A 13,072-nucleotide genomic window follows, 5' to 3' on the forward strand; every position below is an offset into this window, starting at 1 on the left:
TTTTTTTGTTTTGTTTTCTTAAGACAACACATTAACTCAGAAATTATTTTTTTTTTCTTAGGATAGCACGTTAATTCAGGAATATTTTTTTTCTTTCCTTCCCTCTAACACCTCTGTCTCATTTTATGTATTTCCTCTTAATCCTTCCCTTGTTTTCCTTTCTTCCTGCCTGCTCCCTGTTAGGACGAAAGTTGCCCGGCTTCTGCCCGGCTGCACCCAGCTGTGCCAGATGTGCTCCCTCCCCCGCCCCAGCGGCTGGCGCTCACTCACCAGCGGCAGCAGCAGCAGCCAGCGCCAAGTTCGCATCCTCCGCAGCAGCGCCGGGTCCTGCCGCTGCCTCTGCCTGTTGTGACGGGAAAACCAAAATGAGGAACATGACAAAAGCCGCGGCTCTGCCCGCCCCCACCTGCCCAAGGACCGCCCCGAGACCCCCGGCACCTCCCGGAGGATGGGGCGGAGGGAAAAGGATCCTCCGGGATCCACCGGGGGCTTTGGAGTCACCTCCAGGAACCTGCCGGGACCCACCTGGGACACCGCGCGTGGTTTTGGAAGCAGAAATTCTCTGAGCAAGAAATTCTCTGTGCAAGAAACTGAGCAAGAAATTCTCTGAGCAAGAAATTCTCTGTGCAGGAAATTCTCTGAGCAAGAAATTCTCTCAGCAAGAAATTCTCTGTGCAGGAAATTCTCTGTGCAGGAAATTCTCTGTGCAGGAAATTCTCTGAGCAAGAAATTCTCTGTGCAGGAAATTCTCTGAGGAAGAAACTGAGCAAGAAATTCTCTGAGCAAGAAATCCTCTGAGCAAGAAATTCTCTGTGCAGGAAATTCTCTGTGCAGGAAATTCTCTGAGCAAGAAATCCTCTGAGCAAGAAATTCTCTGTGCAGGAAATTCTCTGAGCAAGAAATTGTCTGTGCAGGAAATTCTCTGAGCAAGAAATTCTCTGAGCAAGAAATTCTCTGTGCGGGAAATTCTCTGAGCAAGAAATTCTCTGTGCAGGAAATTCTCTGTGCAGGAAATTCTCTGAGCAAGAAATTGTCTGTGCGGGAAATTCTCTGAGCAAGAAATTCTCTGGGCAGGAAATTCTCTGAGCAAGAAATTCTCTGTGCAGGAAATTCTCTGTGCAGGAAATTCTCTGAGCAAGAAATTCTCTGAGCAAGAAATTCTCTGTGCAGGAAATTCTCTGAGCAAGAAATCCTCTGAGCAAGAAATTCTCTGTGCAGGAAATTCTCTGTGCAGGAAATTCTCTGAGCAAGAAATCCTCTGAGCAAGAAATTCTCTGTGCAGGAAATTCTCTGAGCAAGAAATTCTCTGTGCAGGAAATTCTCTGTGCAGGAAATTCTCTGTGCAGGAAATTCTCTGAGCAAGAAACTGAGCAAGAAATTCTCTGTGCAGGAAATTCTCTGTGCAGGAAATTCTCTGAGCAAGAAACTGAGCAAGAAATTCTCTGAGGAAGAAATTCTCTGTGCAGGAAATTCTCTGAGCAAGAAATTCTCTGAGCAAGAAATTCTCTGTGCAGGAAATTCTCTGAGCAGGAAATTCTCTGAGCAAGAAACTGAGCAAGAAATTCTCTGAGCAAGAAATTCTCTGTGCAGGAAATTCTCTGAACAAGAAATTCTCTGTGCAGGAAATTCTCTGAGCAAGAAATTCTCTGAGCAAGAAATTCTCTGTGCAGGAAATTCTCTGAGCAAGAAATTCTCTGTGCAGGAAATTCTCTGAGCAAGAAATTCTCTGAGGAAGAAATTCTCTGTGCAGGAAATTTTCTGAGCAAGAAATTCTCTGAGCTCATCCCTCCCCTGATGGGGCCACGAGTGTGGCTGCTGGTTTTCCAAGGGTTTGGGGTCTGACATCCTGGGATTCCCTTTGGCACTCACAGATGGAGTTTCTGGGTTCCCCCTCCTCTCAGATGGAAAATTTTGTGCAATGTCAGAATTTCCTCCCCAACACGCACAAGATCGTTTTGGCCCTTGTGTCACAAAAAATGTCCTGAGCTCAGGTTTATTTGTTGGTGCTAAGAAAGTTAAAGATTTCTTGCCTACAGATTAGATTCTTTTGGAGGGGGAAAAAGAAAAAGGAAAAGGAGAAAGGAAAAAGAAAAGGAAGAGGAAGAGGAAGAGGAAGAGGAAGAGGAAGAGGAAAAAAGAAGAAAAAGAAAAAGAAAAAGAAAAAGAAAAAGAAAAAGAAAAAGAAAAAGAAAAAGAAAAAGAAAAAGAAAAAGAAAAAGAAAAAGAAAAAGAAAAAGAAAAAGAAAAAGAAAAAAGGGAAAAAAAATGTTAAGTGTCAGGTCCATAGGACCCAGGCACAGCTCTGGCTTTTGCCCCATTGAATATTGCACCGAGCTGTTTTCAGGACCTGGGAAAACCAAAATGATGAACATGACAAAATCAGTTTTCCTTGATAAGACTGAAGTGCTGCTTCATATCCTGTTTATCATTCATTATCTCCCTGTGGTGTTAAGCACACCAGTTCTCTACAGTCAGGAGAGATTTGGGGCTTGCTTAATTACCCCAAAATAGACATTCAATGCCATTAGAAGAAATATTTATTTCTGCAGCTTTGTCCATAGGTGGACAGCTCTCCTACAAGTCCTCTGTCTGGTTTTCTAGCTCCACTTAAATATTGCAGATATACAATATATAACGTTTGTAACCAAATTCTCATTTAATCTTCTCTTTTCTATAAGTTTGTCCTTCATTAGTGCAAAATGGCACCTGATCCCTGAACTGCACAGCCTCAGATGTTACTCCAAAATCAGATTTTTGTGAAAATAAGAGATTAAAATTTTGAAAATAAATATTTCAAGCCTGATTTTGACTTTTTCTTTGTCAGTGATGGATAAATAAAAATTGTGGCCACTTTCATTAGTCAGCAAGGTGGTTCCTGTTACATTGGAATAATTTTAGAATCCCACCACAAGCCAGGCAACACATGGTGTCAGGCAGTTTCTACTTCTATGCAAAGAAAAATGCCAAGTGCAGACCCATCAAACACCCCCAGGACAGGAACAGTTCATTATCCCTGCTGAACTTTATTCAACCAACTCGAATATACAAGATCAGACAATAACAGAATAATTTGGGTCAGGGGATGGAGCTCTGGCCCCAACCCTCTCCCCTCACAACTCAAATTTATTCTATTATTTAATGCCTTGTAGGTCACTTAAATCAGGTTTTTTAGGTCACAACAACCAGCTTGGAGCAAACCCAAGTCTCAACTCCCTTTTTTTTTTTTTTTTAGGAGAAGGCATGGCTTGATGAAGCAGACCTGGTCTCTCAATATTTGCTTTCTCATATATTTTCTCTCCTCCATCTGCTTTTCATATCTCATTTCCAGCTGATCAAAATAGCAGTCCACATTCCCATCCTTGAGATTTAAATTAATTAGCTGGAAATTCCTCTTGTAAGAATATTTTCCCATCCTAATAAGGAAATCAAGCCTGTTTTTATTGGGTTTTTGTAACATCTCATTGTAGTTAATGCTATAAAGCTCACTTATATAAAAATCTCAGATTTCTTCAGTTTTTTTACATCCCTTCATTACTTTAAACAGACCCTTAAAACTTTATTTAGTTTAAAAACGAATTTCTGTTCACCATATTAATTAGCTTTATTAATTTTCCTCTTTGCTGTTTCTCTGTATGTACCCAAAGATCCAATAATGAAATAATGCAGGGAAAAATAATCATACTTATTTCTCATAATATTTCTGTATTCTTTGATGCACTTTGCTACTTTTTGTCACAAAATAGGTCCTTGCCTGATAAGCTGCCTCTAGCTAAGCATTATTTTTTTTTTTTCTCTAAGAATTACATGATAACTAATCAAAGAACCATCTTTGGTTTTTTGCTGCTCCACAACATCAACCTGGGCTCAGAATAAAACAGATGTGCATAAAATCCTCCTCTTGTTAACAACAGCAAGCCATTGTGTTGGTATGAAACTTAATCAATGAGGCAGCAGACCTGAGATTCCTCCTAATCCCCCTCATGGATATTCTGAATCAATTGCTGCCATTTCATGAAAATTACTTGACATTTGCTGAGCTGCTGAGCACCTTTGTGGAAGCTGGAGAATGGGGTTTTGATACCATATGTTACCTGAAAATGGGATTTGCATGATAAAAACTTCCTGAAATGCACCTCCAGCAGCATTTCCTCAGGCTGGAGAAGAGGGTGGGTCAGCCCCACACTGCAGCACAAGCCACCAGCCAGGGCATAAAGGTGAATTTATTGACATTTCTAAACAATCTTTTGATAAATCTGACTGAAGATGCAAAACAAAAAGCCCTGGGATTAGGAGAAGGAGGCTGCAATTACAGGGAGTACATAATTCAGTGCTCAGGCAGAACATGGTGTTACTGAGAAACATATTGTGGCTGTAATTAACAGCAAAACTTCACTGTCTTTAAAAAAAAAAAAAAAGGAGGGCATAAAAAAAGGCTGGAGGTTTTATTCCTGAGAGTGATCTCTGTGGGGTGTTTGAAACAGGGGGGTGAGAGCAGGAAAATCAAACAAGTGAAGTTTGAGGCACTAAAAAGGGAAGGCACTGAATATCAGGCAAGTGCTTGGAGCTGCATGAGGATAATTTGTGCAGTTGATGCTCTCTGCAAACCCTCCCTGTGTTATCTCCTTGCTGTTTTTCTTGGATTAAATGGAGTCCTGCCATGTCTGGGGCTCTGACTCCATATGTGCCCATATTCTGTTACTGTTCCTCAGCCTGACCCTGGGGACACCTCCAAAATAAAGGCAGGAATCACAGATCCTTGGATTATGTGGATTCTGTCCTACCTGCTTTGATCTGTAAACTTAATTTCACCCCAGTATCTAAGGCACTTTGTGAATTTGAAAAAGATATCTGATTTGTAGTTGTCTTCCACAAACATATTATTTAACTCTTTTAAAAATAAACTCCTTTGATCTTTTCAGCATTTCTACTTGAAAAAACAAATCTGCAGTGATCCCTTCTCTGCTTCCATTGTATTTTATTCAAGAATGAGCAAGTTATTCTTTCCAACCTAAGGGAAGTTACTTTTCCCAGCAACACACAATGAAATCTTCATTCCTATTAATAGTCTCTAAAGAGTTGACAGACCAGCTGTTCCTGTCCTCAGAAATTGTTTTATGCATTGTATTATTCATTGGTTTTCTTGCTTTCCTCTGGCCACTTAACTTGATTTCAATTCTGTTTCTTTTTCAAGAGGAGGAGAATAACCCTGATTTTTATTCACTAAAATGCAGGTTTAACACTAAGCTTGCTCCCATTCTAAGGGTCAAGAAAATATTTATGTTGGTGTAGATTAAGCCTATAAAATCAAATCTGGGTAAACAGGAATAACCTATTTTTAACAACACAGAAGTCTAGTTACTGGTGTGTACTGGTCTTTGCTTCTTTCATGTTTAAAAGAAAGAATCGTGGAATTTCAGGATGGTTTGGGTTGGAAGGTTAAAGATCATCCAGTTCCACCCCTGCCAAGGCAGGGACACCTTCCACCATCCCAGGCTGCTCCAAACCCCAATGTCCAACCTGGCCCTGGACACTTCCAGGGATCCAGGGGCAGCCACAGCTGCTCTGGGCACCTGTGCCAGGGCATCACCACCAAAATAACATCTTTTTTCCAGACTTTTCCCTTTGATTATCCCAATTTCTCCAGTGACTGCAGAGGGGCCTCACCTCACCCCCTACAGCAGCACTCGTCTCACCCAATTTCAGGCATTAGGAATGTAAATGCAAACTGATTATTCCTGGTTATTTTCACAGTCACAGACACTGCTGAATGCAATCTGCCTGACATAATTTGGATGTCTATGGAGGACAAGATAATAATTTCCTCAGGGTGTACTCCACCAGCATCTCTGAAAGGAGGGAAGGATGAGAGCTCAGCTCTGGATGTTTGCTCTGGGGGTGAAATTCCACACTTCCCACGTTGGGTTATGAATACCTAATGCAGGCTGGGTATGCTGGAAAAGTGAACTCCTGTTGCATTTTAGGCTATAGGTGAGTGGCAAAAAGGATAATGTAACATAGCTCCTCGTGCAATGGGGAAGCAAAAGAGAAGAAGAGCTTTATTTAAAGAAACACTGCACTTTATATAGGGGAGTACATGAAAAACAAAATAGAAAAGACTCATTGGTCCAAGAAGGCAACACCTCTTTGAAAATATGCTTTCTGCAAAACATCACAAGACACTCACACAGCTCTCACACACCCTGCAGGTGTATAATTGTTAGAATTTATTGACCTTGTGAAGGCTGAGAAAGGCAAGGTTTCAAGGCTGCTTGTTCCCTGGTTCCCAGCAGCATCCAACAACAAACTCCCACTGTGGTTAATCACCAGCCTTAAGTAATTAATCAGTTTGCTCCTTTTCCTGCTAGAACCTCCTTTGTGCTGTGCTGTGCTGTGGCAGGAGACCCTGAGTCCAAATTATCCTGTCTCTTTTAATGACTGCAGAGGCAGGTGTAAGGTGGAGTTTGTTAAAGACATTGGGAAACTTAGACATCAACATCTCGATGTCCAGAAGCAAACTGGATGTTTCAGCTTCCCTTGGGGTTAATAATCACCTAAAATGGAACATTTTAGTCCATTTAGTCCATTGAGAGGTTCTTTAGAATCCATGGAGTGTGCTGGCCAAGATCCTGCATAAATTCACACACTTCAAGACTCAGTTGTGCTGTGAGGAGACCATAACCAATTAAGATGATCTATAATATAATATAAACATCTGTGGTTTTTTAAGTGTTTGCAAGGATGGGTGAGAAGTTAGATCAGGGCCCCAGCAGTGCCACAGGAGGAATGGCAGCAGGAACTGATGCCCAAGAAATTCCACCTGAACATGAGGGAGAATTTCTTCCCTGTGCAGTGACCAAGCACAGGATTGTCCAGAGGGTGTGGAGTGTCCCTCACTGGAGATGTTCAAAAGCAACCTGGACACAATCCTGAGCTCTGGGGAGCCTTGCTGGAGCAGGAGGTTGGTCCAGACACCTCCAGTTTCCCTTCCAACCCTCCCCAATTTGGGATTCCATGATTAAACATTCCCAGGAGCTGCCAGCTGTGACACTGAAGGCAAAAGGAACCAGATTCTCTTGTGTGGAGAAATGAATCAAGCCCTGAAATCAACCAAGATAAATCCCAGCCAGACCAGATATCTGATTTTGGCTGACTTTTCCCATTCATCTTCAGTAAGAGGAATCCCTTGCCATGTGTTTCTCAAAGATGAATTGAATTGCAAAGCCTGGCTTCCTTTATCCAAACCTATTTTCCTTTTTACCTAAACCTATTGTCCACAGCATCTCAGACTGTTTTTCCTCAGGACATGGAGCTTCTTGAGCAGTTGTATCATCTGGTGGAAGATTTCACTTCCTCTATTTAAAGTAAATTCTTTACTTTCACATAGACAAAAAAAAAAGTCTTTTGCTGAGGGGAGATTATCATGAGATTTTTGTTTCTTGCTTGTTGTGTTTCTGTGTATTACAATGAACCACACAACTGAATCTTCCATTAGTTATGGTTGGACTCACAATAAAAAAAGATTTATGTCTGTGACTTTACAAGCACATAGTGACTCCCTTATTAAAGAGCTCAGAAAATGTAAAGAATCACAAATTTTATCCTTGAGTTCTCTGGGTGGGGTAAAATACCCACTACTAAGAGAATGCAGTTCCTGTGGTGATTTTAAAGATGGATTTCAACACAAAAGCAATTTGAAACAACTCTGGGAGGGAAGGTGATAAAAAAGCAGATTTGTGACCAGACCTGATTCAGGAGATCTGTGGGAATCTCCAGAACTTTCCTGTTGGTGGGAAACCAGAGCTGCCAAAAATTATGGGAGATCAGTTATTTCTGTTCCTGTGTTACTCTTCACCTTAACCATGAGGAAATGTGCTCAGCTCTGGTATTGATGAGACAAACCTTGCTCTGAACAATGAACAGATGATTCTTTCCACCACTACTTCCTCTAAAAAATGACAACAAAGTTCTTGGTGTGTTCCAGTCCTTCCTCTCATTCAACAGAACCTTTAAAGCATTTCTCCCCCAGAGTTTCAGCTTGGTGGAAATATCAAACTTTGCTGTGTTTAACCCAAACTGTTGGGAAGGGCCAATTTCTTAAGTCAAGGGACGGTGTAAAAGAGCCATCTAAGAGGATAATTAGCCAAAGATTGATTGCATTTTGATTAGCCAGAGATTGCACACAGAGCAAGATTGCAAGATGTAAATACTCCAATTTTTCAAAAATACCTCCTATTTAAAAAATAATGTAAAATATCTAAATAGAAGTAAATACAGACACAAGTCTGATGTGTCATCAACCTTTGTTCCTCATTGATTAATTAATTAATTAATCCCTCATCCTAGAAAGAATGAGGTTCTCTCCTTCAAGTTTTGTGTTGTATAAATGTACACCTGAAATTCTCAAGTCACACTTTAATGAAAGAAGAAAAGAGGACACTCTTAAGCATCTCTTTTTCACAAAATTTTTCTGATTTTTATTTTACCATTTACCAACTTTCATTTTGCCATTAGGCCAAGCAGATCCTTTATGCAACTGCCTATACTTATTAAAGGAATCCAGCACATAAATCCTTTATGTGATCTGCTCACTGGAGTCTCATTATTCTGAATGTTGGCATTTTGTAAAAGGAGAATGAAAGAAAAAGGAAACCGTAACAGGAACCAAAATCTTTCCCACGAGGGAAACTTTGTGAACTCAAGGTCAAGCACTGCAAGTTATACATAAGGGAAAAGAATTGATTCAATTTCTGAGAGGGCAAAATGTTGTAACTAAAGATTTCAGAGTCAGAACCCTCAAATGAGACAGAATCTGGTCTTACAGGGATGAAACTTTCTCCTTCCAGCTCAAGCTGTGGTCATCAGAGCTCTGCTATTTGCGCCTCAAGGAAACAGGAGGTCCATCCATTAAAATCAAAACTAAAATTAGATAATTTAACCACAACGTTTTTGGGTTTTGGTTTTTGGGTGATTTTTTTGTTTGTTTGTTTGTTTGGGGTTTTTTTTTTGTTTGTTTTTAATTTGTTTTTTCAGAGAACAGTGCAATAGTGAGTGTATCACACAATTATAATCAGAGAATGAACCTAATTCCTGCAGTGTAATACAATACTGTGTTGCATAAAGTGAGAAAATTCTTGTTGACAAACCCCAATAAAAATAGCTGGATGAAACCACATCAGCCTTAGGCCTGATCTATTCTGAAAAACTCACAAACAGAATGTACATAAAAACTAACCCAGTGTTACAACTGATTTACACCCAGGAGAGCAGGAATAAATAAATAAATGTTCCATGAAGCACAAAGAGGGGAAACTGAGATTTAGAGCCTTTGCCAATTCAAAGATCTTATTTTGTTAAATTCCTTTATTTGTCAAAATTTTCTTTTATTTTAAAGACAGTTTTATTTGTCATCCTCTTCTTTCTCCACCAGTATGTCAAAAACTGCAAGGAAATCTCTGGAATTATAGTTGTCAGGCCAGAAAACATAAACCCATACATTTTCCCTTGAAAAATGATAAATCCATTTATATTTTTAACAGAGAGTTTTCTGTGCTGAGCAATTCATCATTTCTACACGTTCACTGATCTCCTTTTCCTGGTAGTTAATTTTGTATAAAGAGATTTTAATTCTCCCAGATGAATTATTTGAAAAATTGGTGAATAATTCACCTGGTACCTTTACATGTTCTGATCACACCAACTTTGCTTATACTTTTGATTTCCTAGTGCAAAAATTATAATGATTATTTCAATATTTGTCCATTTTTTTGTGTGTATGACATCATGACAGTGGTCCTGAATTTTTTTCCTGAATTTTCTTCTCTCTCAGGGGAAATAATTGTTAAAAATGAAAGTGGAAAACAAGATCACAAAATCCCTGGAGCAGTGGTGGTGAAAAAATCCTCAAATCATTGAGGGGAGACAAGATTCACACACAGGGCAACAGAAATATTAGAAATTCAGGATGATGATGGTGCAAACAGATCTAAAAAAAGGAAATCAGACACCATCCTTTATAAATAATTCCTTTTAGCAGCAGTCAGTATCAATTTCTAGGGCCAAATGGATCAACCCAAATGTGACCAGCTGAGCTGAAAACATTGTGCTGAAAGTGACTGACCAGTGGAAAAATCATTAAAACATTCACAGATTTGGCCCAGAATATTTTTTCAGGAGCTGCAGATTTGCTGGAAGGCAGCCAGGAATTCTTGGAAGGATCACTGCATGTTTGTGGTGCTCTTTTACCTTTTTGATACAGCCACTCTCAGAGGGGTTTTCATGTTCTAAAGCTCTAAAAAAGCAGGAAATAAAATAAATAAAAATAAAAACAAATAAAATAACCCTCACCCAACATCCAACAAACCAATGTCTTTCCTCATTTTAAGGATTTCAGGACCTGAAGGTTGATTCTGCTATTTAAATAAAAGCTCTTGGAGCAATAATGTTTTATTGTAACTTTTGCCATTAAGAGACCCTGAATTTTTCTCCGAGATGTTATTAAGGGAATAACAACATAACAACACTCCTATTTACACTTGCTGCTGGATCTAGTTCCAGCTGGAAATATTAACAGCAAATCAAATTACACAGAGGTAGAAGGTGGGTGAGGAGAATGAAGAAAGTTCTCCACGTTGGTACTTTGTTCCTGGAATTGCTTTTTGGGCAGGGAGATGAATCCTGAAAGGACCCATGATTACATCCTTGGCCTGAGCACACATCCCCAGAGCTCTTCCTGGAAGCTTCAGCACCTGCACTCAGGTTGAAACGAGGTGATTAGTGGGTTATTTCTGCAGCTCCTATTAAAAGAGGTATAAACCATCAGCTGCAAATATAATTCTCTTCCAAGAGGGACAAAAACATCTCCTGTGGCCTCTGCTAATTAATAGATGGCAGCAAGCTTGGCATGGAGGATTTAAATGTTTCCTCCTAATGCAGGGCTTGTTGTTATTATTGTTTCTCCTCCTGACAGGGAAAGGTTTATTATAGAGGAAAAGCTACCAAGGTAGAATCACCATAATTAAAAAGACATTTCATGGAACACGAGGCAGCAAGAGCGAGATTGTCTTTTTTTTCTGCTGCCTAAATGTGAAAATACTTTGTGGTTTGAGGTTCTTTCATGCTGGAGGTGAGATGCTGATGTTGGTTGGGAAGAAAAAGGAAAAGAGTGTGGAAGTCCAGGCACCACAGAATGGAGATTTTTGAAGTGGAGGAGCAGGAATGATTTGTTTTCTTATAAATGGAAAAGATATTCAGGCTGGCCTGGTTGGGTTTCCTCCTTTCCAAAACATCACTGAACCAAAAAAAAACCCCAAACCTCAAACAATTAGGAATAGTGTGCTTAGGTTTTATGAAATCTTCATTTTTAAGTGAAGTTCATGGGAAATCCCAAATTGCAGGAGGTAACATGGTAAATATCAACACTGTAAAAAGGAAACCATCCCCAAAACCCACTGTGATGTTTTTGTCACCTTAATTTATCTCCTTATTTCCCTGCAAAGCTAGAACAGCTAAGGAGGGGCCAAATATTGAAAGGTGTTAGAACATTAATGTTACTTTTATGTGAAAACAGAGGCAAGTCAAGCCCTTGGAAAGGTGTTTTTAGCTAAGAAAAGTGCAAGAAAATTGATGGTTTATTAGCATGCAGACCTTAATAGAAACCACATGGACAGATTTTAAGTCTTCATTAAAATCTTCACCTTTGTTATGGAGCCCATACAGAAATGTGGGTACACCAAGAAATGTCTGTGTAATGCACATTTATAAACTTGGAAAGTGCTTGCACAAAGCCAACTCTTTAAATTTGTTATGCTGCTGCATAAATTTTAGTGAGAATCTTATGACAAATGAAAAAATAACAGACAAAATGAAGTCAGAAAGAAAAGAATTCAAAATAATGTTTGGGTTTTGTTCTTGGGTTTTTTTCATGTTGGATTTATTTTTGGGTTGGAGTTTTCTTTTCAATTACCTTATAAAAAAAATTACAATCGAGTTTTGTTGTTGTCTGGGTTTCTGAGAAAAGGTAATCATCCACAAAAAGTGTTTGCTCACACTTTGAATCCAACATATACAACCAGACCAACAAATGGATATTTGGGGAGACACTCTGATCTCTGCATTGCTCATAACTGTGCCTCAAAGTATTAATGCCATTCCCATGGAATATCCAAAGCTAGACCTGAAGGCAGTGGAAATTGGTTATTTCCTCATTGAATCCCAAATTCTGGAAGCAGAATTCCACCAGATGAAGGCAGGGCAGTCTGTAATTATAAATTAAGTGTCCTTTCATTTTCACCCCACTTCCAAAACAACTCTAATCCATTTTATTAAATTAGTTCAGAAATTTTCTAAATAGGCCTAACTTCTTTTTTTTCTCCCCAAAATACCATGATTTTATGTGTGTGATTTTTATGAGGGTTTTTTTCATATGAAAATTTTAAATGTTTTACTGAAACCCTCCAAGTCAAAACAAAAAAGGAATTATTCCTACAGTGAATCTGATTTTTTTTTTTTTTTTTTTTTTTTCCCCAGGCAGCTACTTAGAGAATAATTCAAGTGCCTAAGGATGGACATCTGGCCTCATCTCAGATTTTTAGGGATATTCTGCTTGTGTCCAGCTTCTGCTCCAGGAAGACAAAGTCTATGAGCAAAATAAAGAGCTGCAAATAGTGATGTGGAGCATCTGAAAATGAAATCCTTCTGTGAGCACTTCAGTGGCTCCATGAAGGATGAAATGTGTGATTTCTGTATATCTGTGTGCCCTCAATGGTTTTCCCCTCCAAAAAAAAATTTGAAATCCAATGTCCCACTTCAGTCATTCTTGAGAAAGTGACAGTCTGGACAAAATAATGAAAATAAGGTTTTATAGAGTGAAGCATGAACTCTTCATCACTTTTTATTGTGCATGGACAGTGCATGAGAGCAACACTTAGAAAACACAGAAATCACAAGATAGTTCAAATTTTCTGGCTCATTTTCATTAAAAAATAGATTCACTGTTTCTACAAATCACAGATCTACCTTTGTTATTCAGGATCTAAGAGATCTGAACACTGAGTAAAGTGATTTTTCATGCCCT

At 39.2% G+C, this 13,072-nt stretch overlaps 1 protein-coding gene across 1 annotated transcript in view; it reads right to left on the reverse strand.

The window, feature by feature from the left end:
- The window catches only part of LOC130248847 (vasoactive intestinal polypeptide receptor 1-like), a 53,933-nt gene that overhangs the window by 25,709 nt on the left and 15,152 nt on the right, over nucleotides 1-13,072 (reverse strand). Inside the window, exon 2 of the mRNA XM_056482871.1 lies at nucleotides 271-343. Within this exon, the coding sequence (XP_056338846.1) occupies nucleotides 271-343 (73 nt within the window). The remainder of the gene's footprint in view (nucleotides 1-270; nucleotides 344-13,072) is intronic.

Source organism: Oenanthe melanoleuca, chromosome 2 (assembly GCF_029582105.1).
Source record: "Oenanthe melanoleuca isolate GR-GAL-2019-014 chromosome 2, OMel1.0, whole genome shotgun sequence".
Taxonomy (NCBI): domain Eukaryota; kingdom Metazoa; phylum Chordata; class Aves; order Passeriformes; family Muscicapidae; genus Oenanthe; species Oenanthe melanoleuca.